This window comes from Varroa jacobsoni, unplaced genomic scaffold (assembly GCF_002532875.2).
Source record: "Varroa jacobsoni isolate VJ856 unplaced genomic scaffold, vjacob_1.0 scaffold_945, whole genome shotgun sequence".
In the NCBI taxonomy this organism is placed as follows: Eukaryota; Metazoa; Arthropoda; class Arachnida; order Mesostigmata; family Varroidae; genus Varroa; species Varroa jacobsoni.
This window is the reverse complement of record NW_019213847.1, coordinates 94,845-120,208: the sequence shown is the minus strand read 5'-3', so window position 1 is coordinate 120,208 and position 25,364 is coordinate 94,845. Positions and strand designations below refer to the sequence as shown.

General features: G+C 42.7%; 3 protein-coding genes and 1 long non-coding RNA gene across 5 annotated transcripts in view; all 4 read right to left on the bottom strand.

The window, feature by feature from the left end:
- Positions 1 to 2,380: 2,380 nt before the first annotated feature.
- On the bottom strand, positions 2,381 to 6,608 carry LOC111265220 (uncharacterized). Its single transcript, XM_022841713.2, has 4 exons — positions 6,564 to 6,608; positions 6,028 to 6,108; positions 4,852 to 4,944; positions 2,381 to 4,395 (listed from the first exon to the last, which is right to left on the bottom strand). Exons 3-4 carry the CDS (start codon positions 4,924 to 4,926, stop codon positions 3,655 to 3,657), a joined length of 816 nt encoding a protein of 271 aa, XP_022697448.1. The 5' UTR covers positions 4,927 to 4,944; positions 6,028 to 6,108; positions 6,564 to 6,608; the 3' UTR covers positions 2,381 to 3,654.
- Positions 6,609 to 7,628: 1,020 nt separating this feature from the next.
- LOC147752844 (uncharacterized) lies at positions 7,629 to 9,277 on the bottom strand. Its single transcript, XR_015312975.1, has 2 exons — positions 8,399 to 9,277; positions 7,629 to 7,879 (listed from the first exon to the last, which is right to left on the bottom strand). It is a non-coding gene; the product is annotated as an uncharacterized LOC147752844 (long non-coding RNA).
- A 541-nt stretch (positions 9,278 to 9,818) lies between these two features.
- On the bottom strand, positions 9,819 to 19,325 carry LOC111265238 (circadian locomoter output cycles protein kaput). The gene is made up of 9 exons (XM_086970407.1): positions 19,320 to 19,325; positions 13,528 to 13,891; positions 12,910 to 13,049; positions 12,023 to 12,245; positions 11,641 to 11,743; positions 11,270 to 11,473; positions 10,741 to 10,847; positions 10,301 to 10,448; positions 9,819 to 10,206 (listed from the first exon to the last, which is right to left on the bottom strand). Exons 1-9 carry the CDS (start codon positions 19,323 to 19,325, stop codon positions 9,819 to 9,821), a joined length of 1,683 nt encoding a protein of 560 aa, XP_086826533.1.
- Positions 19,326 to 20,285: 960 nt separating this feature from the next.
- LOC111265240 (semaphorin-5A) overlaps positions 20,286 to 25,364 on the bottom strand; it is a 69,622-nt gene continuing 64,543 nt past the window's right edge. For both annotated transcript variants that reach the window (XM_022841739.2, XM_022841740.2), the window contains exons 6-7: positions 24,110 to 24,965; positions 20,286 to 23,943 (exon numbers count right to left, since the gene is read on the bottom strand). In XM_022841739.2, the coding sequence (XP_022697474.1) occupies positions 22,636 to 23,943; positions 24,110 to 24,965 (2,164 nt within the window). In that variant the 3' untranslated portion in view covers positions 20,286 to 22,635. The remainder of the gene's footprint in view (positions 23,944 to 24,109; positions 24,966 to 25,364) is intronic.

The following is a 25,364-nucleotide window of genomic DNA, read 5'->3' as shown; positions in this document are numbered from 1 at the left end:
TATCTCTATCGATCTCCGATAATTTTTTAAGGATTCACTTTGAAGGTCTCCGTTTCTAGGAGCTCAAAGCAACAGGGAATGTTCTCTGACAGCACCGGCGAATCGGCCGAAAAATACACGGTTTCGAATCGCCATTAATAGCGTAATGCCAGTGCTCTTTTCGCAAAAGAGCCTTCGATGCGATTTCATTAGTACAGTAACATCTTCGAAAATTATGCGTATCTCATACATTACAGTTGGAGCAACTTTGAAGGCGGATGAGCTGCAAAGGGTTGTGAAGGACAAGCAATGAAGCGATTTGGTTGCCACCAGCACCACCTTCATATATCTTCCAGTGAAGTGTTTAGTGAAACTTCTGCGATTCGCTAAGAACAACAGTCCCAAGAATGATGAGCAGTTTCACTCGGTAAGAGGCGCCCCGGCAAAATACAAGACCCTGTCCTGCTTCCGCTTCTGAACTTCATCACCTTTGTCTTGGTCAGATTTATGGTTAGTCCCAAAGCTGTTGCCCCCGCGTCGGGCAAGGCTAAAGCTTGCTGCAGTTGGAACCTGTTCGACCCGTATATCACTAAGTCGTCGGCGTACAAGATGACTCTGGCTGATTATCTCTGCCCCCTTATTTGATGAGAGATGCCCTTCAGCAGGACGGAAAGTATGACCGGACACACGTTGTCTCTTTAAGCCAGGCATGTTGTCGTGTGAAAGGCGGAAGTTCATTCGCTTCCTAATCGATGGTTGTTCTGTTCTTCTGTAAAATCACAGCAAGAAGATCTACAAGGACGTTCACTTTGGGCCAGCCAGAGCATAACCTTGTCCTTGGGCGTCTGGTCGAAAGCCGTTTTGATGTGGAGGAACAGCGCGTATAGCGATTTGCATGGCGGGGCCAGTGCGCCAGGATTCTGCACGCCCTTTCTGTGGAGCATTCTCTCAAGAACCCATGCAGCTCTGTCGGGATGACGCGTACGCTTTCTAAGTAACTCTTTAGTCTCTCAGTCAACATGTCGGGGAGCAGTTCATAGCAGATACTTTTCTTCGCTTCTCCCCGCATGGGTCGCTCCTTCCTTTGGGGACCTCTAACAGGGTAGTATTTTTCCACTGAGCTGAAGATATCCCAGTACGTAAGCATTGGTTAACCAGTGTCATTCAACGAGGCGCCGGAACGACGGCACATTTGGGGTGTTCGTTGCAAACCCTGTCTGGATCAGTAACTTTCCTATTGCGTAAGCTCTCATGACCTTGTATTAGTTCCCACACTGTGAAAGAAAGATATTACGTCGTATTGAGGTATCTTTTCCCACGTTGAGACACAAAAGGGCACCGCGCATGGTGTTGTCTCAAATTAGCTTTTCGTACCCAAGGAAGTTGCAATATAGGAATATTTTGTTCGCAGTGAGGAAATCTTTTTAGTTTCTAGCTGGACCGCTGCCCGTTCAGATCCTGGAGTTCGTACAATCTGGTTAAACTCAGTTCGTATAAGCTATTAGGGCGTTGGCATCCACCGAATTTGTCTAGTTTATTTGTCGCACACAGAATTCACTAATGACTTGATGATTCAGTAAAAACTAGTCAAAGATTGTATTGTTACAAGTACTTTATGCCAATGTTCTATTGGTTTGGATAGATTTCTCGCAGGTTTCAATTCGACTAAATCTAGATTCCAAATTAAAGTATGCACAAATACCTACACCGATATTTATTTGGATGCTATAAGAACTGTCACAAAATAAACATCACATTTTGTATATGGTTAACGAATTTTTGTTTGGCAATTATAATAGCTGCTAACGTCATAGCGGAAAACTTTAGTTGGCTTGTTATTTTTTTATATAGTCTTAGGATTCTGCGCATGGTGGCGCCTTCTATACGTTCTGGCATTGCTTTTGGATAACATAGAAAGCCTTGAACCGTTAGACGACGAAGACGGCTTATGGAAGAAAACATTAGCCGATTGGATAAATGGTCAATACCGCAGTCAGAGCGCCACTTTGGGGAAAGCTGGTTTAAATCTCAAGATGTGAGATAAAACTCATTGCAGTTCGCTAGCAGTGCACTGTTTTTGCTTTACAATAAGTCATTGTAACTGTCTCATTACGTTACGTGTTTAATTTATTCAAATTACAGAAAATACGGCATTTCCTAATGATGCCCTAATGTAGCGTGAAAAATCGCAGTACGAAGCAAGACGATGATGCGTGTATAGATAATTCTGAGGCACAGCAACGATTTCAAAAATCGCGCGATTTCGGACAACATGATGATTTGGTCGAATCTAGCCATATATATTTATAACTATGTTTACCATATACCCATACACATATTCACGCTACCAACGAATCTCGAAAGTCTAGAATCGAAAAGAAAAAAAAATAACCCAGCCATATTAGTAAGTTCACAATGTTTCAAGTGTTTATTGTTCGAGAAAGTGACTAGTGTCTTACTGGATATGATAATTAACGTCGGCTTCCTCAATTCGCTATGATAAAATAAGATGAATTGCTCAAATATTTACGTTACGGTAGTCGCCTTACTTTCGCATATTATCAAGTAATTTCTTATGGTTATTATTAGTTAAATATGAAAACACTTGGTGGCATTATGAAATGCACTCCTCTATGCTACAGACATGTAGGAACTGCCCCGCATTCCTGCTGTATTGCGAACTAAACAAATACAGAATAAACAGGTCGGTCATGTTAAAACGATGGAACCCCATGTCGATAAGATCAGGTGACGCTGTATGTTACATCATACTTAGCCTACATTGTGTGTGCTAGTATTACATATATTACAAGATCTGAAAAATGTATACATTAAAGTTAAGGTAGTGTAGTAGACAAGGCCTGACTGGTTCAGGAAAAGCCTAGCGAAAACCTCTGGCCATCCCACAATCTTAAGAACATTGCACAAATGATGATTCTTCGGCTTTTCGTCACTTTCTTTTTCTATAAGTGCTTGATGTGTCGTCGACATAATACGCTATAGGGGCGAGATACGTATGAAGCGTTCTCATAAAGCAAACCTACGTTCTTTTCAGGGTTTACAATATTTAACAACAAGTTTTACACGGAGTAGAGTTTAGTTTGCAGGCCATTTTCGAAATATTGTGTGAGACTTTCCCCTGCTGCTTCCATGTAACGAACGAATTGTGTGATAAAAGTGATAATGATGATAATAATTACAACAGTGGGCGCATTACGCTACCGTTCTATAACAAGCCGCTGGAAGTCCTTTACAAATTCCCATTCAGCAGATTATCGGCGGTCGCCGCGGCAATTGTGAGCTCCGCTGTTTTCGAAGCGTGCAATGCGCGTATGACTAAAATGCGCAAATTGCGACTGATGGTTCCATTTGTGACGTGTACGTAGGTGCGGTCGTCTCAACAACAATTAAGGGAATTGGGTATTCGAAACACGTGGATAGACGTGGTCATCACCTATCGTTCACAACGGGTCCATCCGATTACTTATTTTTTTTAGGTAGTCTTTGTCCGTCTATTGCACACCTGCAATCTGCATTCACCTCGCTAGTTCTACTACCGGGTCTCGTCTGTTCCACAACAACAACAACAACAACAACAACAACAACAACAACCACCACCACCACCACAACAACAACAACAAGTTCACCAACGAGACCCAACAAGGTTAGCAGGTATTAACGCATAGCCCAATCTGTAAATGCCTCATAGGCCTGGCTCAGCTCTCTATTTTCAGGCGAAAACAAACTGTACAATTCGCGTTCTATCTTTCGGTCTGAATAGTCGCTTGTTACTGTACTCTTCATCGAAATGGGGTAATCTCTACCGGGATCATCCAGGGGAAATGGATGTGTTGGTTCGCACTGTTGCATTGCGTTGCTTACGTCCTGTTGTAGGGCTCTAAAAGAACTGCTACTGTCATAAAGGTCGGAGTCTGTGCTCTTGGAATCGAAACGAAAACGTGTTGAAGAACAGAGGTTCTGATAGCACAGCGGGGCGACGTCATAATCAGGTTCTGATATGATCGGTGTACTTGTGTCGACTTCCGCTAAAGTCACGGGCGATTTTTTGGACTCCATATAGATATGATTGCTGGCGACAAGCGCACGCCGTGAATACAAAGACAATCCGCTGTTCTTCTGTGACAGACTTCTGTTCGTCGTGACCTTGCCATAAACGGGAGGTGCGCATATCTTGCAGATATCATGAGGGTTGGCTTTGAGGTGCAAGATTTGAGACATTGCGATCCGCTTGCCATCGGACATATGGCAACTTGCCTTATCTCTTTTCGGAATGGTGGGTTCGTCCTCGGCCGTAGCGACGCTGATGACTGTCGGCGGCTCCGGATGCTGCGGGGCAGATTCCGACGTTCGCCGACCTTTGTTCTGTCGGGACCTTCGAGGGGACGCAAAATTTACCTACGAGTAAAAATTTCAATCGAAATCAGCGGATATACAAATAATACAATAATTTAAGCAATACTTATCACTAGGAGATCACAAGGTGCATGCAATCACGTATCTGTGGATGTACGACATGTCAGCATTTTACAGCTTAAAAAAAACCTAGTTCGCGATACGTTTTTCTTAAACAGACACCTGGCAACAGGTCATCGTCGGCCTGTTGGGCGGCAGACCTGTCCATTATTTAAGCATATTTACACAAGTTTGATCTTGACACGTTTGCTTTGTAACTGGCTAAGCGAAAAGACTCTGATTTTAACCGTTCATAGCCGCTCTCTATTCAATAAATGAAGAACCATATACATTTGCTGATTTTTTTATCACCTGCTTTCTAATGAAAGGTCCAGTTGTTAACATAGGCGTTCCTGTCGACATGAGCCTTACATTTTCTAGGAATAGCTTTTTGCTTACCTCTATGTTTCGACCTTTGATGAGTTTGCCGTTCAGTGCATGAATCGTCGTCTTGGCCGCCTCTATATCTGGCATTGTAACGAAGCCAAAACCCTAGTTTCAAAAGACGTAATGTAAATGCGGCACGTTTAAATAGAAAAATAAACACACGTATTAGATACTGCTTATGTAATGCTGTTGTTAGGATGTGTAGGAATGTGTCATCGATCGACCTTTACAATTTTCATAAGTTGACTGCCTCTATCTGTCGCGGCACTAGAAACGAATGCACAACGGGTACCCCTGTGTTAGCAGGGCGTAAGACAACGTTGCCTGTTGACCCAGTGGGTCATGGCCGTTATCAGCGCGATTGCAGTTTTCTGATTTCAGAGACACCATTTTATGTCCATATAGTCTATTCTGGGGAAAAAAACTGTAGTTGCTCTCGTATACCCATTCTCGTATATTCCCATGCACGGGGACAATATTCATGGTAAACAGTATAAACATCGAGATCGTTGCAGATACATTTCAGTTAAAAATAATAATAAAAAAGGTCCAGAATAGCTGTTAAATATTGTTTTTGAGAATTTATCACAGAGCTATGGCCTGCATTGATTGTTATCAGATCTCTTTCACAATAATTCTGTTCATCAAAAGTAGCTCTTTTTCGACTCCATTCGGTTGCCATGCATGTCCACCTTGTAGTTGGGTGTCAGTTTATGATAGCAATGCAACACAAACACGCTATCAACTCTTTCATATAATAGATACTGGCTGAATAGAGTTTCGGCCGCGACGCGGGAAAACAATACGCACGACATTAGAGAAGCGGTATTCCGACAGGCTGATGTGAAAGTCATGAGCTATTGTACATTTATTCGAAACATTGAAATTCATATGTCTGTCCAAAAGGTTTGTTACAGGCATGCCGATTGGTGTAGATAGTTTCTACGAAAATGCTGCGTTTCAGAATGGAAAAAAGTTCTTGTTCTTCAGCGTAAGACGATGCATGTTATACATTAGTAGAAGGCACGTTTCCAGTTCTCTAGCTGTATGCTTATACACATACCATTGAACCGCGGCTATTGGAAATTATTTCAGCGTTAACAGGATGACCATATGGACGCACTAGATCTTCGAGGTCTTTTTCTTCCCAGCGAAATGGTATAAAGCTAATGTGAAGACGACTACTACCCTTCGTCCTGATAGCCTGCTGCGCGAAGCGGTGTTCCATATCTTCAGTTTGGCCCATGACTGGACGTCCTGCACCTGCTCCTGTTGATATTGCGAATTCACATTGTATCTGTATCTGATTATCGCGTTTTGCCACATACTAACTCAATGTATAAACTGCAAGTTACGAGTCTAACAAGCCGGGTCTTCTACACTGAGGGCGCGTATGGCGCGGGCCTGTCTGTCCTATCGTGGCCCTTCTAAACATCGAGCTCGGATCGTATCACAGCTAGTCTGTTGGCAACTGCCATTCGATCATAGATAAACGGTACTTGAATTCCGAATTGAATCAAAGCTGGAGCTATTTTTAAGCCAAACATGTTGTGGAGACGCGCTTATGTAGTAAAAAGTATATCCTACGGATGCTTGGCTTGTTTCGAATGACGAAATGAAGTTTCCACGTAGTTTGACCGCTGGTCCAAGATCTCTCTGTTCTAAAGGATGGACTAATGCTAGCTGTATTGTCTCTACCATGCAAGATACTAGCAAATACTTACTGTTTTTTCTTGTAACTTAAAGACGTTTGTGGTGATAACTTGAAATCTGAATGACGACTACACTGATTTGGTCATTTCCAGCCCGGTGTGTACCTAAAATCTTCCGATGGAAAGAATTTAGCCGTCTACTTCGCATTGAGGCAGGACTTCGGGTGGGGTTTAATCAAAGCATCAGCGTCTCTGACGTCCGAACTCTTTACGATATCCGCACGAACAAGTACGCATCCACAGGCACTCTCGCTCAATGTCGAATGTTACTTTCCGCGTCGCTGCACAAATTCAGTACACAACAGATCAGATGCCAGCTCCCGCAGGTGACCTTTATAACGAGACAGCACACATCAGCGCCAGGGCTAAGGCAGCAGCTGGAAACAGTCTCAACAAAAATACGAAATGCTGTGGCAGCGCTACATTAGAAAAAGCCTTACGTTGCTTTGTTGGGTCGATTACGTGTGTAGACCTTGTGTACGTTTGTGTAACTACCTAAGCGTGCACAAGAAGCACACAACCTTCCCTCTAATCGTTCGACGTCTAACTTTAAGCGCGTATATCATGCGGGGCACTACATACAGGCACGGGTTGAATGGCAATTAAAACAGTGTCTTATACCCGCTAGTGCACCGTTCAATGCAACGATGCTGTCCACTTAGACAGCTTCCTTACAACTGATTCTGTCAGCCAGGCCGTAAGTGCCATTGACCTTGTCCTTCCGAGCTCAGGCTAATTTAGGGAAAATTCATTGCTAGACAAAAAATAAACTTGGAAGTAACTAGCTAGATAAAGTACCGTTGATGCTTTACTATATCAAGGAGCAAATGTACTAGCTACAAACCGTACAACGCTAATTTCGTGTGTATTAAATCTATCTGGTAATTGTACGAAGGAAGTATTTTCAATCGTGTTATATATTTTATACGGCTTTTGGCTTTCTTAAGCCTTTTGAATATAGATTCAATGATATTCAGCAATAAAACGAACCTAACATAGCCAGCATTAAATGTTAACCCGATTCACATCATAGTCGAACCTTGGCAGAGAACTCTAAGTAAACTGAAAAATGCGGTCTCAACCACTTACGTACGATCTGGGAACATATGCATATACATAAGGCTTTAAATGATATCAAGTCATTGATTGAATTACTTGTTCTGCATGGTCTGTAGACGTACATTCGTTTTATACGTTTACTGAAATCTTCGAGCAATTAATCGCTCACATTAGCTCTCGTTTTCGATGTACGAGTTGTCCGATGACGACAGGCTAAAATCAGAACTCAATAACGTTTCATCCGGCAGAGGAAGTAGGCGCGCAGTCGCCTGTAATAGACGTATCATATCGTATATAAAACCGGGCCACTACGCAACTGGCCCGCAGTCGGCCTGCTGTGCCTCGCAGCATGTTGTAGCTAAAGCCTTTTGGACTTCACTATTGAGGGGAGCCACGAGATGCGCCTGCTCGATCCTGTGGCTGTGCAGCCTCCATAGCTTTTTTCGGAATTGTTATCGAATACATAGAGTGCTCGAAGAGCATTCTCGTGTGTTTCCGTAAACGCTAAAACCTTTAACGTTAACATGTTAACTCGACATCAACTCATATGCTGAAATCATTTCTGAAGTTAAATGCTTAACCAAAAAAAAATACTGATAAGTCGATACTAAATTAAGAGATATATGGGGCGATAGTTGAAAGGAGAACTTGTGTATAGATAAGTTCTACGACGATATCAAACAACGACCTAAAGCTTAGGCAAAGGATCACAGCAGCGCGACGCTTAAGTGTCACTCTTTCGTATTCACTGCTAGCTCTAATCATACTGAATATGATTAGGTTGTTACCTCATCGAGAACTCCGTTAAAATACTGAGCTGAGGGAATCTTGAAGCGCTCGTTGAGTTCTGAAGCGTTAGAACTAGCGGTGAAATAATGGTGATTTGGCCAGTTTGGTGGCGTCGGGTCCCAGATGGCGCTTTGCGCCGTGCCAGATGTCCCAGGCATAGTAGGATTCATTGACTGTGTTCGAATTCGGTTGGTGGTATTAATAAGCGAGTCGAACGTTTCCTTCGTATATCGACAACAGGACAGACATGTTACTAACTCAGCTCTGACGGCCACATATGCTCATGCTATCTTTTGCCCTATTTCAAAATTCGTATACTAGAAGAATAAGCAAGATCTATTCACTTAATGTATATGGACATCCTTAGAAGGGCCCTGATGGTAAGGAAGAAACAGTTTCTGAACGATTTACCTGCTCAGATTGTTCGAGTTGCTGTGAGATACTGGCCAGCTCGTACTGCTGCCGCAGAATTTGATTTCGAAGCTGTCGTTGTCTTTTTTTTAAATGTCTACAAGTATACAAGCATAATAAATCAACATCGATGATTTTAATCAGACATGTTCAGAGGCAATGCATGAGAAATAGATAAGGCAACCGACTTCCTCTTCACAGACCATAGCAATAAGGCAGGACTAAATCTAGTCTACGACACTTACCGAAAGGGTATGCACGAAAAGTATCTACTAACCTCGATATCACCGGGAAATTTTCCCCTACCGGAGTATGTATATCGGAGAAAATCTCAAATTGGTTCCCTAGTTTACTTGGTAAAAGGAACACCTTTTAGAGGCATCTTAGTATCTCACTTTTATGACGAGTTTTTTTTATATATTTGTACCTCTCTGGTTACTCTGCTGGCGCTAACGAAACAAATGGAATATGTCGATAATCTTTTCAAGCGAACTATACCTCTCAGCGGACGCAGTAGGATAATTAGAGCGAGAACTTTCTGGCGTCGAACAGAACGACGAAGTACTAGGCCCAGGGGCGGCTGGTGACTCCGTGGCCATCGCTGAAGTACCGCAAGGCTCGAAGACAGGATTCGGTTCGAGTTTGGTGTAAGCTTGTTCCATATCATTCGTTCCGGGACACAACCACGAGTCAGTCAACGGCAACAAAAATGATGAGTCGTCCATAAGCGAGTTCTCACTTAGGCATTGCGATGATTTATACGACGACTCTAACCAGTGGCAAGCATAAATTCAAAAATGGGCAAAATAGCTTTAATAGTATAAAATGAAAATCAACATTAAATTCGTATATACCCTTAAGAGCTACTGTATAATGCTTGATTAAAGCTAAATAGTTTTATCTCTACTCTACAAATAGTATTTGTTATGAATGCAACAAAGCTACGGCAGGTAATTTAATTACGATAGCGTTATCTGTAACAGGCAAGGTACATATCAGATAATAGAATTATTTGTCAAGAATGAACAGCGCACCATTGCATGACTGCTCCGATGGGTTGGGCGAGATGCTGCTTCGAGAACTGCACGAATACGATGATTCGTAAGACCTCGGTGTGGATAGTAGGGTTGAAACTGATGATCCTGAAAACGAGTAACCTCCCCAGGTTCCCATAGCTTTATCTGAGCCTTGGTCCACTAATTCGAAACCGTTACTTCCGTTCGTACTATAGGTAGGTGTCCTTTCGCGAACATTTCCACAGTTTATCGACGCCGTCGATTGTCCTGCCGAAGAACTTGACGAAGCTCCTGCTCCACCAGTGCCTGTCGCTGCTCCTGAAGATCCTGAACCAGCCGAGCAGCGAGCAGATTTAAGGGCGGCATCGCGTTCGCTGTAGCTATTAGTTGACATGTAAGCAGAAACGGAGATTTGATGTACAAGAAAGCGTCAATGTTTGTTGTTTGCATGTTACGAACTCCAGTCCTATTTACCTGAGTACACGATGGGTGCAGACGATATGCCTCGGCCTTGAGGTCCATTGTTGATACGAGATGTAGTAACGAGTCTGTAGCCAAAGCCACTGTTGTCCTTTTGTCAAAAACCGATAGTGACAAGATGATCCTTCTCCAGTCTGAAGCACTACCTCCGAACATATGTTCCAAATACATTACGTAAATGAGCCAATGACCGAAGTTACCATAGTGAGTGGCGGCAAAAACACTTGCGCCGTCCTATTTTCTTTCTTTACGTAGAGCAGAACTGGCTTGCGATGATATTTGGTTTGCAAATCATTAATATCTAAAGTGACAGCGCCATCTAGTAGCTTGGGTTGAGCGGGCTATTTTAGCTCATAGGTACAGTTGGAGGAGGGAAAAAGTAATACCAAGTTAACTCAGATCAGCATTGATTATGTTTTGCCATCGATACTTACGTGAACGGTGACCTTGGACGATTCTGCTCAGATCATCAACGTGATAATAGTTATAGCCTGAAGTGCCAATGAGCTCAAATGGTAGATACCCAATTATATTTGCAGCCCTAAAGTAAATTAAGGCTGTGTCAGTAGTAACATCAAGCAACATTTAAGAGAATGTCTTTGTTGGAAAAAATGCTTCCGGTATAAGGTCCATGCAAAGTTCTTTCCTCGCTGCACCGGAGTGTGCAGCTAATAGCGGCAAAAGCTTTATGCTCACTAACAGATGACTAGTCCTATGTTGTCTTCCTATTTGATGTTAGCCAATGGCACAGGATGATTCAAAGAGGTTAGTCAAAAGATGTTATGGAGGGCCCTTCGACGGCTCGGATATAAGTATTCGTGTTCTCATTTTATTCTAGCATCAAATTGGTCGTTCGTGCTTGGTATCGAACTTCGTGAACCAGAGAATACCGCTAGCCTTTAAAATGCCTATGGATTATTTTCTATATTGTGCTCTGAACGACTCAGACACGCTTCATTTTACCGGGTGTCTAGAAAGACGAATTTCCATTCCATATTGTGATGTGATATAAACTCGAGCGTGGTATCGTCGGGGACCATCAGTTCGCGTGTCACTTGCCCTAGTCGTAGGGGTAATGCTACAGCGACAAAACATGGATGCCACCGGTCTTTTCCTTGAACTGAGATCGTCGGACCTTGAAAGGCGGCCAACAACAAAGTGCTATAGCTTAAGAATCGAAATCATCGAAAACTGTAAGTGTAGTTAGGGTATTAAGCTGATTCTTTCCTCGGTTTTTTTTACACTTTGAATTTCGATTGTGATTATTTTGATAGTAAGATTAATTTTAAAAAAAATTTTTAAAAAAAATGGTAGCAATAGTGTCCGAGGCTTACCTTCGGTGTAATTGCGAAAATATCCCACGAGCTTGAAAGGCTCGTAGACTGCCGTTTGTACGGATGGATGCGTTCGCAGCGGGCCCCAACGCATGTGAAGTATCTGAAGTAAAGCGCTAAAATTTTTAGAAATTACGACATCTCTTACGCTTCGGAAAGCTTTCATACTTTAAAGCCTTACAAATTGCCCCTCTTACGGTTTCCGTTGCTTCTTCTAATAATCGAAAAAGATCACGCCCTCAGCCTTCGTACAATGCCCATCAGATAATGATCCTTGCTTTTCCTCATCAGAAACAGTGTAGCGTCTGCGACATCACAGCTAGCAAAAGATACTAAATGTAGTTCACTTTAGGCTTTCAGCTATTTATATCGTTCTCTGCACTTACGATTGTAAAGGCCACGTTGGAGTCACGTAAGGGAGCAACGTCCAGCCCCGATGCAGCCCTCAACAAACTGTAGATATCTGCATGATCGTCCTTGTGTACGATTGAAAATATTGCGGATCGCAGATAATGAGGCACGTAGCCGAGGACCGAAGCCACTGCATTCGACACGTACATTATGACGCCCTTATAAGAAACACATAACGTGAAGGCGTCTTGGCTCTAATCGATAAACGCGACATCGTTGGTACCACGAAGCAGAGTCGAGAATTGTCGCGCGTATAATGTGTTATTCGCGATAGCATCATAGCATTTGAAATAAACCAATATCCGCGCGTTGACATCAATAACAAAGTAGAAAAAAGGAAGGACGGAAGGAGCAATGAAGACACAGTATCTCAGTTAGCGATAGCGAAAAGCAAAAACATGCAGACAATCGCAAGTGATATTAAGTTAGAAGAACCCTATCAAGATGAAAGCCGAACAAGTGGTTCATCTGGAGGTAATAGAAGACTGACGAGCGTTTCGTGACCTATCGAGCGACAATACAAACGTTTTACAGCTGAGATAAAAAGTTAAACATTTCTCATTGTTGTAAGTAATAACATTATCGATTCACAAAATGTTAAGGTACTTCTTCGTGGATTGTGGCATAATTTACGAATAAGTATATTAGAAACTAGGCGAAATCACTGCGTGCAACCAAAGGGTTGTTTATGTGTGTTTGGCTGTGTTATGAAGCGTGCTCTTGGTACGTCTAGCACGAACGTGCATGAAAAATGTTGAGAAAACGGATCACGTTATGACTTAACAACTACTTCCGTGTGCTATGCGTCAGGTTCATTGAAAATGCGTAGTTAAACATCTAGAGCAGACGTCTTCATACCTCAAGAATTACCCGGCAGAAGTCATTCTCAGAAATAAAATCTGGGAACCAGCTTCGATCTAACGCCTGTTCTTCAGCGATGTTCTGAGGCTTCTCTGAAATACAATGTCTTTTTAGGCGACTCGGTTTATATGGGACACCTTATACAAAACGTTGCACAAATATAACACTATGTATGGCGTAAAACATATATGTTACTTATACTTAGGAAACACTGGGCTAATACGACAATCGTATGATAGAATGCCAATACGGCGATGTGATTTTGCATAGGTAGCGAAGTCATGTGAAGCTAGCTCCATATACGTTTCGTTTTGGTGTAGAAGAAGTTATAAAATAGAACTATTATGTTCGTGAATTCAATATCAGTCATTCTAACTATAACTTTGAGGACAACAGCTGGCACAGCCATCAACTGGGATGTCAGCGAAGCCATTACGACAACTTCATTACAGTACAAACACCAAAGACTTAATGTGCTTTAGTAGAAACAATTTAGAATCAACAATAACCGGTTTGCATATGTACGATAAGATATGGCAATAGTACACCAAAAGAACCTCGTGGCAACATATCAAACAAACAGCATAGCTCAGATAACGATCTAGGCTAGACGTTAGAAGCTACCTTTGAAGTGGCGAAGATAGGCGATACTTGCTTGCAATACAGCACTTTTATCCATTTTCCTCGACGATTTCGTCACCATCGAATTAAGCTCACTGATTAGTTTGTTGAAAATGTCGCGACGCTTTTTTTCGCTAAGATTTCGATTCTTCCTACGGCGGTATTGGACACAATTAATAAAAACAACCTTATAGTTGATCACTCTCTCAACTCCGAAGTGGATACGGGCCAGCTTCAGCTCCGCATCAAACAATTTTTTATATTTTTCTATCCTGTTTATTGTTTGGGAGAGGTGGAAGATATGAATATCGTTAACGCGAAGACTTACCGTTTCGTGTCGTCTCGCTCGTCCAGGTCGCTTTCGTCACCGCTAAAATGAAGTACGCAAGCGTTAGCAACGCTTTTGAAAGTAAATCATCGCTAATTTTTTATACTTGAACACAGCTGGTTGGCCTTCTTGATGATCAGCTTTAGTACGTTGTCGCACCCCACATCATTTCCTATTCGTAAGTTTTGCAACTAGAAAAAAAATCTGTATTTCTGATTGATTTCTAAAAGCCGTCCAACAGAATCATTCATTCATTCATTCACGTAAATGCTTACGTGACTGAAAGGACGACCAACCCCTAGAACGCGTGATTTTCCGCAACGCCAGCCCCCGCATAGCCTTGATAGAATAGCATTTTCTATGCTATATATATAGGGGCGCTCTAAGTTAACTGGTTGTTACGAAATTTGCCGGCTTTACCAAGCTAGGAAAAACGCTAAGACGAATGTACTAAAACAACAAACGTAAGACGCCTTTACCACAAATATATGTACTACCGTAAAAAGGCGGTGCCGATTTGCGAACCAATAAATAGTCACTCGTACAATCTCTGTCGTACCTATGTCTCATTAGTGGGATTTGAAGGAGTAATCTCGAATTCCTTCCTCGGATCTTTGACAGGCGACGAAACACTGAACTTCGAAAACCAGTTTGTTAGGAAAGCCTTGAGGGGCCATATAATCCGAAGAACGCTAACTGAAGTTAAAGCACTTAGAGACCAATGAACTCGTAAATATGAGAAATCAGCTTTCTATCATCATTTCTTCGCAGACACAATATTAATAGCAGCCTAAAATATCTGTCTGAGAATGCAGCAAGAAACAGTTCGCAGACGATAAACGACATGGAAATACATATCTCTTTACTTCCTGATCTGAAAATGTTTTGTCATTTTGCGCTCATTCAGCGAGACACAGACAGAATCATCCCCATGTAACGCCATTTTAGCTGACGACATCGTCCCAAACCTCTTAGCTAACCGGCTAATCTACTTTCGTAACCTTTCTGCAACCTGACCGCTTTTAATGTAGGTCGTCAAATGGATAGCTGCTATTTTTGTCCCTTGATTTCCTACTATAATTTCATGTTAGCTCGACGTCAAACGTCACCTACCGTTAGAGAGCTTTGTTTTTCCGCGAGTGCTTTATTCAAATCGCAAAATTTTACCTTGGATCTATCCAAGATATCCAAGGATATGGGTATTTTGGACAACAAACAACAGCGTTTTTGAGACACCATAAGTCACAATCTCGAAAGCACAATTTAGGAGCTGCTGAAACGATTTAGGATAGTGACAACAACCTGAACGACGAGATCTCTATAGTTGAAAGTACTGCTTAAGTGTAGTTGAAAAATAGCATCTTGAAACTAAAAAACGTGCTCCGCTAGGCTTCTCGAGTGCGACAAGAACTATTTGTACAGCCTCCTGCAAAACAATGGTTATTAAATTAGACCTTATCTTTCATTTGGAAAGTCGTTATTCTAAGGAAGCGAGTCTTCTGGATTTCTTTTCGCGTCCTTTTTTTTTTCTAATATTTCATAATGGCAGGGTAGGAAATTCATATCCTTTCCAAGTTTGAGCTCAAGATGAAAATGACTGCCCTATAATAAAGTATATAGTAAATAAAACCGAGTAAATAATATATATCTGTGTAATGTAAATATAATGCAAAGAATAAGCTATAAGTAACACATGACCATATGTAAATGAAAAATTAGAAAAATTATCAACACGAGAAAATGGCAATTGCTTAGTCAGCAACCTGACGCTTTCGGCCACTGGACTCATTGTCGCTAGGTGCGATTCAAATGTATCTACCGCTAACAACAATGCTTATCCCCCCCCCCCCCCGTCCACCTTAGCCATCTGAGCTCCATCGTACGAAGCCAGCGTTACGAAACCGACAACGGCTTGATGAACCCATTAAGAAGCTACGCTTGCGATGAACAGATACGTGTATGGGCTTCGCGGAAATTGGCCATTATTAAATACAAAGTGCACTGACGATGGTAAAAAGTCTGTTATTTGGTCCAGGTAAGCGTAGTACGGCGTCCATCAGTGAGTAGATGAAAGCCGTCGAGGAGGCTCATAATAAATAGAAAGGCCGAAAAGAGTATGTTTAATCTGGCATTTTCCCATTTATGAAACCGAAAATGCATGCCTACATGCCGTCGGTGTTATAACATACGCATTGTGCAGGAACAAGGTCCTGCGGTGGCGAAAACCTAAACATTATGTGCGTTATACAGACGTTCAGTTGGTACACATTTTACATTGTATGACACACCCTTCACCTATAATAGTCTAGATCACTTCATACCATACCATACCATACAACAGGCGTCATTGTCCAATGCAAAAATGTCGGCGTGAGAGCTAATATTCAAAAGTATACAAATATCGTAAACATACGTATGGCGAGCACTGATCCTATATATATAAGGATGTATATATTTTATATATATATAAGAATACCAGATTTATTTATGGCAGCGTAAATTTTGCCAACATGCTCCAACTGTTAGAGACAGGTAGAGATGAAAGTACAATTTGAGTAGGACAAATTGGTTCTGCGACAATTTGCGAACGGATCGAGAGTGTTAGTTGTAATGATCGAGAAGGCCAGACCGAATTTACCTCGACAGTTGCACACCTGCTACCACAAACCCTTAACTATAGTTAACTCGAAAACGTTAGCAGACGGCGAGCGTAAAGGGCATACTCTTCCAAATACCTGTTATTTCCCGCTCAGTGTCGAACAAATCGCGATAGGTCAGTTGTAGCGCTATTCTTGTTGTACTGACTGTCTAAAGCGATGCCTATATATATAAATAAAAACGTATCAGCTGAAACTTGTCTGTATTTGAACTTGTGCCACCACACTCCCCTGCCGGCCTACTAATGAGATCAAATTTTTATAGCCCTCGAATATGAGCTTTGTGTTCTGCCCACGTTTTGAGATTAACGACTATTCTTTCGTGGAACAAAACAAGTGAAAACAAGCATCCACGAGTTACTGCTGCAAAGGACTTTGATGATCGGGCTTCAGATCAACACCGAATGCACAACTCGTACTAAAGGTTTTGCGACCAACAAGCAAACGTTCTGGGCACTGTAAACAAAAGCATGGAAAAGCAAAACGATCCATGCTGTAAAATTGCCGAATTAGGGAATTATACATCTTGCACAGGTCCTTTGGGACTATTCTGAAAGGTCACGGAGCAGCTTATATGTACTAAGCACCCAAGAATCTGAATCTCTTAAAGACGTAAACCCGTCAACAGCTGTCTCAAAAACGCCTCAAGCATTCGAAGACGAGCCTCTCAGTTTCAGCATTAGCTAGACGTTAGTCATGACGGTTTCTCAAAAGTAATAAAACATCAAAAAAAAAGTATAGAAATGTGTGTAGTTAATTTCATATGATGTATATAATAGTACATTTAAATACAATAAGCGAGCAGATGTATGGGTGCACAGGGGTAGCCGTGTGTGCAGGTAACTTGAATAAGCACTTGCTCAGTTTTTCTTTTTGTTCAGAATGCCACCCGGCCGCACTAGGTAAATCATAGACCTAACGTACCAGTAATATATCGGTCTCTCTATTAGATAGTCATTAACATACCTGTATTATCAATCTTTATTAATTTTCTCACATTGAAATGGTTCGAAGCTGCTGACATTCGTGGTCGTATTCATTTTTTAAAAGGGCATTCAACAATGCAGATGACTTTAGTCGTCGAGGGCATTTCATCAGAATAAAGTAGCAACGGGGGTTCTTGGGCTAAATTTTTTTTAATAAGTGATTCAAACTGGCTATTAGTAAAATACCCAGCTTGTTTATACGCCTCCAATATGAATCGACGTTCGATTAATTATCTGAATAGATATTTTTATACATTAAGCATAGATACTTCTTGCCGAAAAGAAATCGTCTGTATTGTTTCTATTTTACATTACTATACGGCCATGTGACTTCACACGATCGTGTGCATGAAACTAAAATCTCGCACTGGTAGCAGGTTGACAGAAACAAAGTTACTCGAGTCTATCGTTACTCTCAAACGTCCTTGCTATTTTTCTCGTACTCGCTACATTGCGGTGTAGATATGGCGTTCTTGAGGCGAAGAGTTTCCAGTTTGCCTAAGGACGCGACGATTTTGACAGTTGTTGTCGACAGCGTACTCCCCAAGTATTTGTTTTTCTCTGTGCTCGAAAGTGGTATATGGGCAGAGTTTGTTTGATTTACGTGAATCAATCAGCGTGGCTTTAGAATAGACTTGAGCGAAATTCAGAGGCACATTTTTCGATGGCCCAGAGATTCTTTATGTTGTCGAACGGCGCACACGTTCTGCACCAACACGCATGGCCTGCCCTATAGGTACTAACCTGTGTTTTCTTTTAGTTGTTGAGGATACCGCTCCTGAAGGGTACGACATAATATTTTCTCTTGGAATTAGTGATTGTTAAACAAGTTACCGCCAAACATTTGATTCACCAAGGCTTTACAGTCGGAAACATCCTACAGGTGCCGTGCGCCTTTCCGTGAAGCAATGTTAAGATTCCAGAATTTTAAATTATTTCCTATGGCATTTTGATGGACTGTTTCTCGCCATGCAGGTTTTCTCCAAGGTTAGCACGTTTCAATAAAGCTTCGAGTCACTCGCCAGTATGCCATTACACCTTCGTTCTGCTCTCTGTATACTCACGTCGGACATCGGCCGGCTTCGAAAGAGCCAATTTCCCTTAGTTTCTGTCCAAGGGGCTCTCCTACTCTCACCCGCTTACATAAGACCAGAGGGCGGCGCCATCGGATCTGTTACAAGCAACACAGTAACAACGCAGCTTTGGCACGCGCCAGAAACGTATTCTCGATGGAGTACAAGTATTAAATTTTTATGAATTTTTGTTTTTTGACTATTTGCAGAAAGTCTGCAACGCTCACGATACTATCTGTAGCCGATGGCATTCAACCTCGCCGATGTGATGCCGACCACGGGACCTGCTGGATTCTCGAGAGAGCCAAGCTTGAATAAATTTAAGTGTGATATAGAACTTTGTGAATTCGGGCCAAAAATTATTTATCGAGGGATATTTTCAAGCTGTCACTTGAGACTCGACTGGATATAGGTTATCAGGACATGTCCTCGCTGTCTGAGGCAATTAGGCAGGCATATAATCCAATCTTTGAAATCCATTTGTTGATTCCTCAATCAACTGCACAAAAGAGAAAGGAGACTTGTTTAGACTCTATGATCGAAAACTCGGGAGGATCAACTGAAAATGTCTGGCAACGGCCAGTAAGTTTGCGATCAATTTCAACGACCATATGGATCTGTAGAGCGTGAGAAACCTTATTGAGTTAGCCTTCCAGTCAGCGTACCTTCATGTTTTTAGCTCGTTGTTTGCCTATTGAGATAAATCTGCATTGTGGTCACTTTCTGGTTCAGCTAAACTAACCTGCATTTTCAGATATCAACTCCGAACTATTGCGTATGAGACTAGGTTCCACATTAGGCGGATCATATACACGGATATACACACGACATCCATTAGGGACTGAACTGTTTACGATACTCATTGTACGAGTTCATCAGACTGCGCTAATTTCTTCTTTGGGCATGCTAAATCTTCACGTATGAAGAGTAAATTCGGTTACATAATATTAGAAATGGCCGGCGTTAACTGCTGCGCTGGCTGTCTCTCTCATAGATCGCATGGTTATATATGAACTATTCTTATATATAATGAATGAACATTTTGTTAATTGCGACCTAGTGTAGGCAAGTGGGTCTTATGCATTAACATTCTAATCAAGATCCAATTATCAAAGCCTCTCAAAGCTCTTCTACGACCCAGTTCTAATGCAGACAAATTGCCTCTGCTGATAGCAGCAGTTACGTGAGCACCAGAAAACTAGCTTGATTTTGATAATATGCTAAGTAGTCCGATTAGAGAAAGCGAACAATAAGATGAACATGGCTCCGTCGGACGACAGCAAGCTGCTCTTTGTAATGGCTGTAAAAAGTTGATCCAGGTTAACGGCGGCATCCGATTAAGCTAACCGTCAACGGCGGAAGATGCATCGGGTCTACTTTCGTCCTGAAAATTAGCCCTGTGATTGGCGACTTGGCCTAGGTATAAGTGAAAGAGGAACGGAACCTACCTTCTAGAAAAAAAGTCGATTTAAATCTAATTTTACAATAGAAAGGTCGTTATATAGCATTGAAATAAGAATACGTCGCCTTATAGAACAAACCGATGTTATAAGCTACCATTTGCCCTTCCTTCGACGTATGCATATATAAGACAGCCTTGATTTGGCCATTTCACCACTGTGATTTTTTACGTGTGTATATATATATATATACGTAATAATCTACGTAAGAGATTGTTCTGGTCGCATCGATACGCAAAACGCCTAAATTTTAATCAGTAAACTTTTTTTATTGGGCATAAAATCAAAAACTAACATAAAATTTGTTCTTCCAGTATGAGCACTCGATAACGGTCTTCGTGATCCGTTCGATCATTTCAACATGGCGTTCCTTTCAGTTGTTTTCTTCTGCAATTTAAATACTGTCACATCTTAACTATATACACCTTATATGCAAATAGAACTATTTTGCTTTCGATCTTCATTATTACTGTTACCATGTTACTCTCGTGTCTTCATATGTTCGGATAATGCAATGTGGGTCATATAGATTCCGCAAGATTTACTGAGTGGCCTTCGCTCTCGATGTTTTCGGTGGTAGCAACGATTTATAACGTTAGAGTGCGTATCGGGAAAATAGGGGCAGCTCAGATTTAGGGACTGAGACAGACACTAGCTTAAACATTTTGCTCTCTAGAAAGGCTAGCTTGAATGCATGTTTGTCTAATATAATGTTTGACAAATTCAGCTTTTCCCAGCATCAGTCTCGATTCAGCCTAAAACGAACGACAGTTAGCCAGTCGAAGCAAACGAGCCATTTTTTACTACTTGAATAAAGAAATCATTAGGATAGTGAATTGTGATGGCTTCGTGTCACTCTAAAATAAACGTACAATCATCAGGCGTGCCCTAATCGTACTTCATGCCTATCATCTAAGCACACTATTAAGAATTTTTCAGGTTGCCGTTAAACGTTACTCTAGCGTAAGTAAAAATAAAAGTTCCAAACTTTCTATCCAGTACTGATGTCAAGCTTTATGCTACGCAAACGTGAAACACCTCACCTATTGTCAGGTCTAGTAAGTAGGCACGCTGCCACCCAAGCTTGACTAAGTTTGTCCAACTTAGAAATGCTATAGACAACGTTATACCAACAAACATTGAGTCAATGGCCTGCATTGAATTCTAACTAATAAAGCCATTTTTCCTCTGAACCTTTTCTGAGACTTGATAAACGATGTATTAAAATCTCCTCGTACTTCGGCCTGACATCCTACTGATCCCCCCGCCTCCGCCCCCGCCGCCCAAACATCCTCGTTGTGGATTTAGCGAGACGAAGGTCCGTTGTGTATTGTAGTAATGTCCAATAGCGACAATATTCTTCTGTCCTTATCGAAAGTTGCGTTGGTAATTATACGCGGAGTGGGGGCAAATTCATCCGTCTCGTCGTGAACAAATCTATCGCGTCTCTCCAATAGAAATACAATAACATATCGGTCGCCACTGGCCTGACGATAACTGTATGACGGTCGTTAAATTATTACCGGCTTTTTCTGATTATTCAAGTATACGATATTTATCAATAATTACTTTACTACAATATCCTATTTTGTGTAGATATACGTCAGTTTCAGCGCGATAATAGTAACTAACAATAATTATTAATACATAGGACAGATCTAATTCGATGCGATGTTGATCGGAGTTTTTTCCCATGTTGAATAAATTTATATATACAAAGTGATATATGTGGTACATCGTACGTACTATGCATGCACGTATAGCACGTAGCATAACCATACGATTTGCACCATTGTAATGATGTAAATGTCATAATTATGATAGTTCGAGTGAAAGTGATGATGAGTGACAACGACTGATGATAATACAGTTAAAAAAATTAAACGAGTCTCAAATATTTGTACCCCAATCGTACCCATGGACCCTTAAACTTAGCCTTAACTTATCAGACATTGTACATGTGTCCACACTGGGAAGTCGCAGACGGCTAGCTTCGTCGCCGCTCAACAGAAGATACTGCATGCTTTTCGATATTATGCCGCGTTCAATCATTTCGTCGTATCTCACTCCGCACATTATCGAATCGTTTCCAAGTGAAACAGTCCATGCTTTTATCCCGGTGCTGAATTTATAGCCCTGCCAGCGTCCTGGCCCTGCGATCGACGTTAGTTTAGGTCATCGATATTGGCCGATTCGTCCACGGTCGGGGATTTCGATCGAATTTTTTTCAATTGATTATTGTTTAGATTTGCAATTTACACTTGCCCACTGTAGCGGACACCGCAAGCCGTACTGTGCCAATACGCAACAATTGGCAGTCACAAACTTTTCGAGTAAATAGGTACGATTAGTTGATTAATAAATAATCGCCTCAAGTACGCGTAAATCCGAATACGCAAACACCTACTAGCCATTGATAAAAACAGACGTTCATTCACTTCAATCATACAGACCGGTTATAAAGTCGGCAGCGTCACCTGACACAGCCGCGCTCGAATTGGATCACTTCATTCATGTGCGTTTTCCTATTTGCTTCGGTCTCGCGTCGCTACTGTGCAGTCAATATGTGTTTATCACCAAATACGTCTCCGAACAGCTTTAGAAATTATGATCGTCACTAATCTGGGCTCGAAAGGTGTTGCTCCGTTTGATTGTGGCCGCTTTTACGGCCGTTGCAGGATGCTGTAACGTGCTAAATTGACCCGGGCCCTTGAAGGTCAAGGTGGGCACATAAGTGTTATTTTCTACAGGCACAAGGGGTAGAGAGCCGAGCCGTTTCGGCACAGGGATGTGCTGAAGGCTGGTTGATAGGGGTGTTGCGTTTAGCATGGCATTCTCGCAATGACGCTGGTTGTAGATGCGGACTGCCAGAATCATCGTGATTAATCCGACCATGTAGGCAACGATCGCCGCCCCCGTGACGGCTAGAGCGCTAGTTCCACCACACTGTACGGCACTGACGGCGGCCAACGAAACGCCTTCGTGCAAACAGATACGAGATTCTCTTGTGTGGACTCCGCCGAGGCAGCGGCGTCGATATTCGTCTTTCGCGATACAATGCCTTTTTCGATGTTGTTCCCCCCGGTGGTCGCATTCGGACCAATCGGTCCATTCTGACCAACCCTCGGTCGGACAGGAATGGACTGCACACTGACGCTCCTCGATCGACTGACCTTGACAATCAACTCCCCCAACATCAAAGCTGCCCCCGATACAGAATCGCTCGCGACGTTGGATTCCTCCACCGCATGTCACCGTGCATTCAGCCCAAGGCGACCATTCACTCCATGTGCCGTTGGGTGACATCGCCGCCGCTGCCGCAGCGTACCTCGAGTCGTGGCAAACACTCACGTCGCTGCAGAGCCTCTCTTTTTTCGTGGCGACCAGTCGGAGAATCGAAGAATGAGGTACCCTTGCGACACACTGATAGCGGAACCGCTGCTCGAAGTGGCCCTTCCCTGTCTGGTTCGTAATGAGCCACTGAGTCCATTCGGCGGCGCTGCGTACCTCAGCACATTCGTGTGTATTACAAGCTCGATACTCCTTCGTACATCCAAGTTCGCAATCCCGTGCGCCTGTTAAGGTACACTCACGTTGACGGATCTGGTAACCGCCGCCGCATTTCACGCTGCATGGAGACCAAACACCCCATTCGCTCCAATGAGTGATGCCGCTCACAGCTGGAGATAGCTGGCCTTGACCACCCGATGGGTGACAAACCGGATTGCCTGGACAGCCACGCTCCTCGCGAGACTGTCCAATGCACGTACGTCCTCCGAAGACTGGTCGCGGGTTGGTGCAGGATCTGGTACGGTGTTGGTAACCTGGTCCACAAGGCGCACTGCAGGCAGACCACGCACTCCAATCTGTCCATCCACCATGGCGGGTGCAGTTCGCTACTTGAAGCTGTAAAAACATAATTACGCTATACTATGTAAACGATTCTTTGATGCTTCCATTCTAACTAGCATAGTCTAATTTTACGGATGACGATGTCCTTCTACTAATGAGATCAAGGTATGCAACACTCAGCAAGCTACACTGAAATACTCTCAACAGAAACTGTACGTACATCCTCTCCTTGGCAGTCTGCACCGCCGTTCAGTGCTTCTGGGGAGTCGCATCTCCGCTGACGACAGAAGCATTCGTCGCCGTCGAGCGCGAGCAGGCCACACGTTCTCCAACTACTCCATTGACTCCATCCCCCATCCACAACTCGGTCATCGGCAGCACAAGCACGGGCTTGTTCCCATTTTGGATCATCGATGTTGCCGTCAGGCGCAGAACTGCAACGTCCTTCGCGATTATTCCATCCGCAGTACGGATCGCCTGTGCCCAGACAGGCCAATCGTGTTTTGTACGATTTGCATAAGCTAAGGGGTATCTTCAGTACGCTGACATCCGTCGCCGCGTATAAGGCATGACGTCGCTTGTGCAGATGCAGTTGATTGAGTTTCTCGCTGTCGGAGAATGGACGGAAATACTCTACAACACAGCTTGAGTTTCGCAGCGGATTGAACACGACTTTCTTGATGGTTCCTTCAAGGGTGACGGCAAACACGACTTGTACAGAGAGAATATCAGCTCCGACATGTCCTGCCCTATTCTGCTGTTTAGAAGAAGACGCCTTCATCTGAACTTCGTCAGCCTGAAGCTGTATGATACGCTCAAGTTCAGCATGATATAGAGGTCGAGCGCGTGACGCCTGCACAGCATTGAACGTCTGCTGGTATTTTCTCAGATCAATGACGTCGTCATGGGTGAGACCATCAGGTCCCTTGTTCGCGTCTGACCACTGACACTGAAAGCGGGTGCTGGCTATTTTCCCTTTCTGCCAGCGATCGAAGTTACCCGTTAACGGGCCACGAAATGCCGTCTCGATGTCGTCCAGCGTATAGGTACAAACAGCCGAACCGTAGATGCTGTTTCTGTGGATATGAAAATTGTAATAGATAAAAATATGATCAGTGACGGCAGAATAGGGAAACTATATCATCTATAAGCGTATCGGGATGAGTGGTTAAGCCCATTTCGTCTAAATCCTAGTATCTGTTACCAGACGAATGATACGACCACAACGAGTCGGTCATCTCGTTTTGAATAACGTACCCGAGCTGTTCCTTTCTGACCTTAAATATTACTACTACTGATTTTATTTCAGCTTACGCCTGTCCATAGCTGTCATATGAGTTAGTAAAATACTTATCATTGTCAAATGACAGTGAGCTACTGCCGCTGCTAGAGCTCGATGCTGCTACCTCGCATACGAAATAAATCTATGAAAAATTAAGATAAGATTGCAATAGAACTCATGTAGGCAATTGGTA

What these genes read in the sequence shown, in the direction of transcription:
- LOC111265220 (XM_022841713.2), bottom strand. Translation starts at nt 4,926, where the DNA reads ATGCCAGATATAGAGGCGGCCAAGACGACGATTCATGCACTGAACGGC. An exon ending in TCAAAGGTCGAAACATAGAG is followed by an intron (nt 4,396 to 4,851) that starts GTAAGCAAAAAG and finishes TTTTACTCGTAG; the next exon opens with GTAAATTTTGCGTCCCCTCG.
- LOC111265238 (XM_086970407.1), bottom strand. An exon ending in TTTTCGCAATTACACCGAAG is followed by an intron (nt 11,474 to 11,640) that starts GTAAGCCTCGGA and finishes TCGATTCTTAAG; the next exon opens with CTATAGCACTTTGTTGTTGG. An exon ending in TTCGTCTTTCTAGACACCCG is followed by an intron (nt 10,848 to 11,269) that starts GTAAAATGAAGC and finishes AATTTACTTTAG; the next exon opens with GGCTGCAAATATAATTGGGT.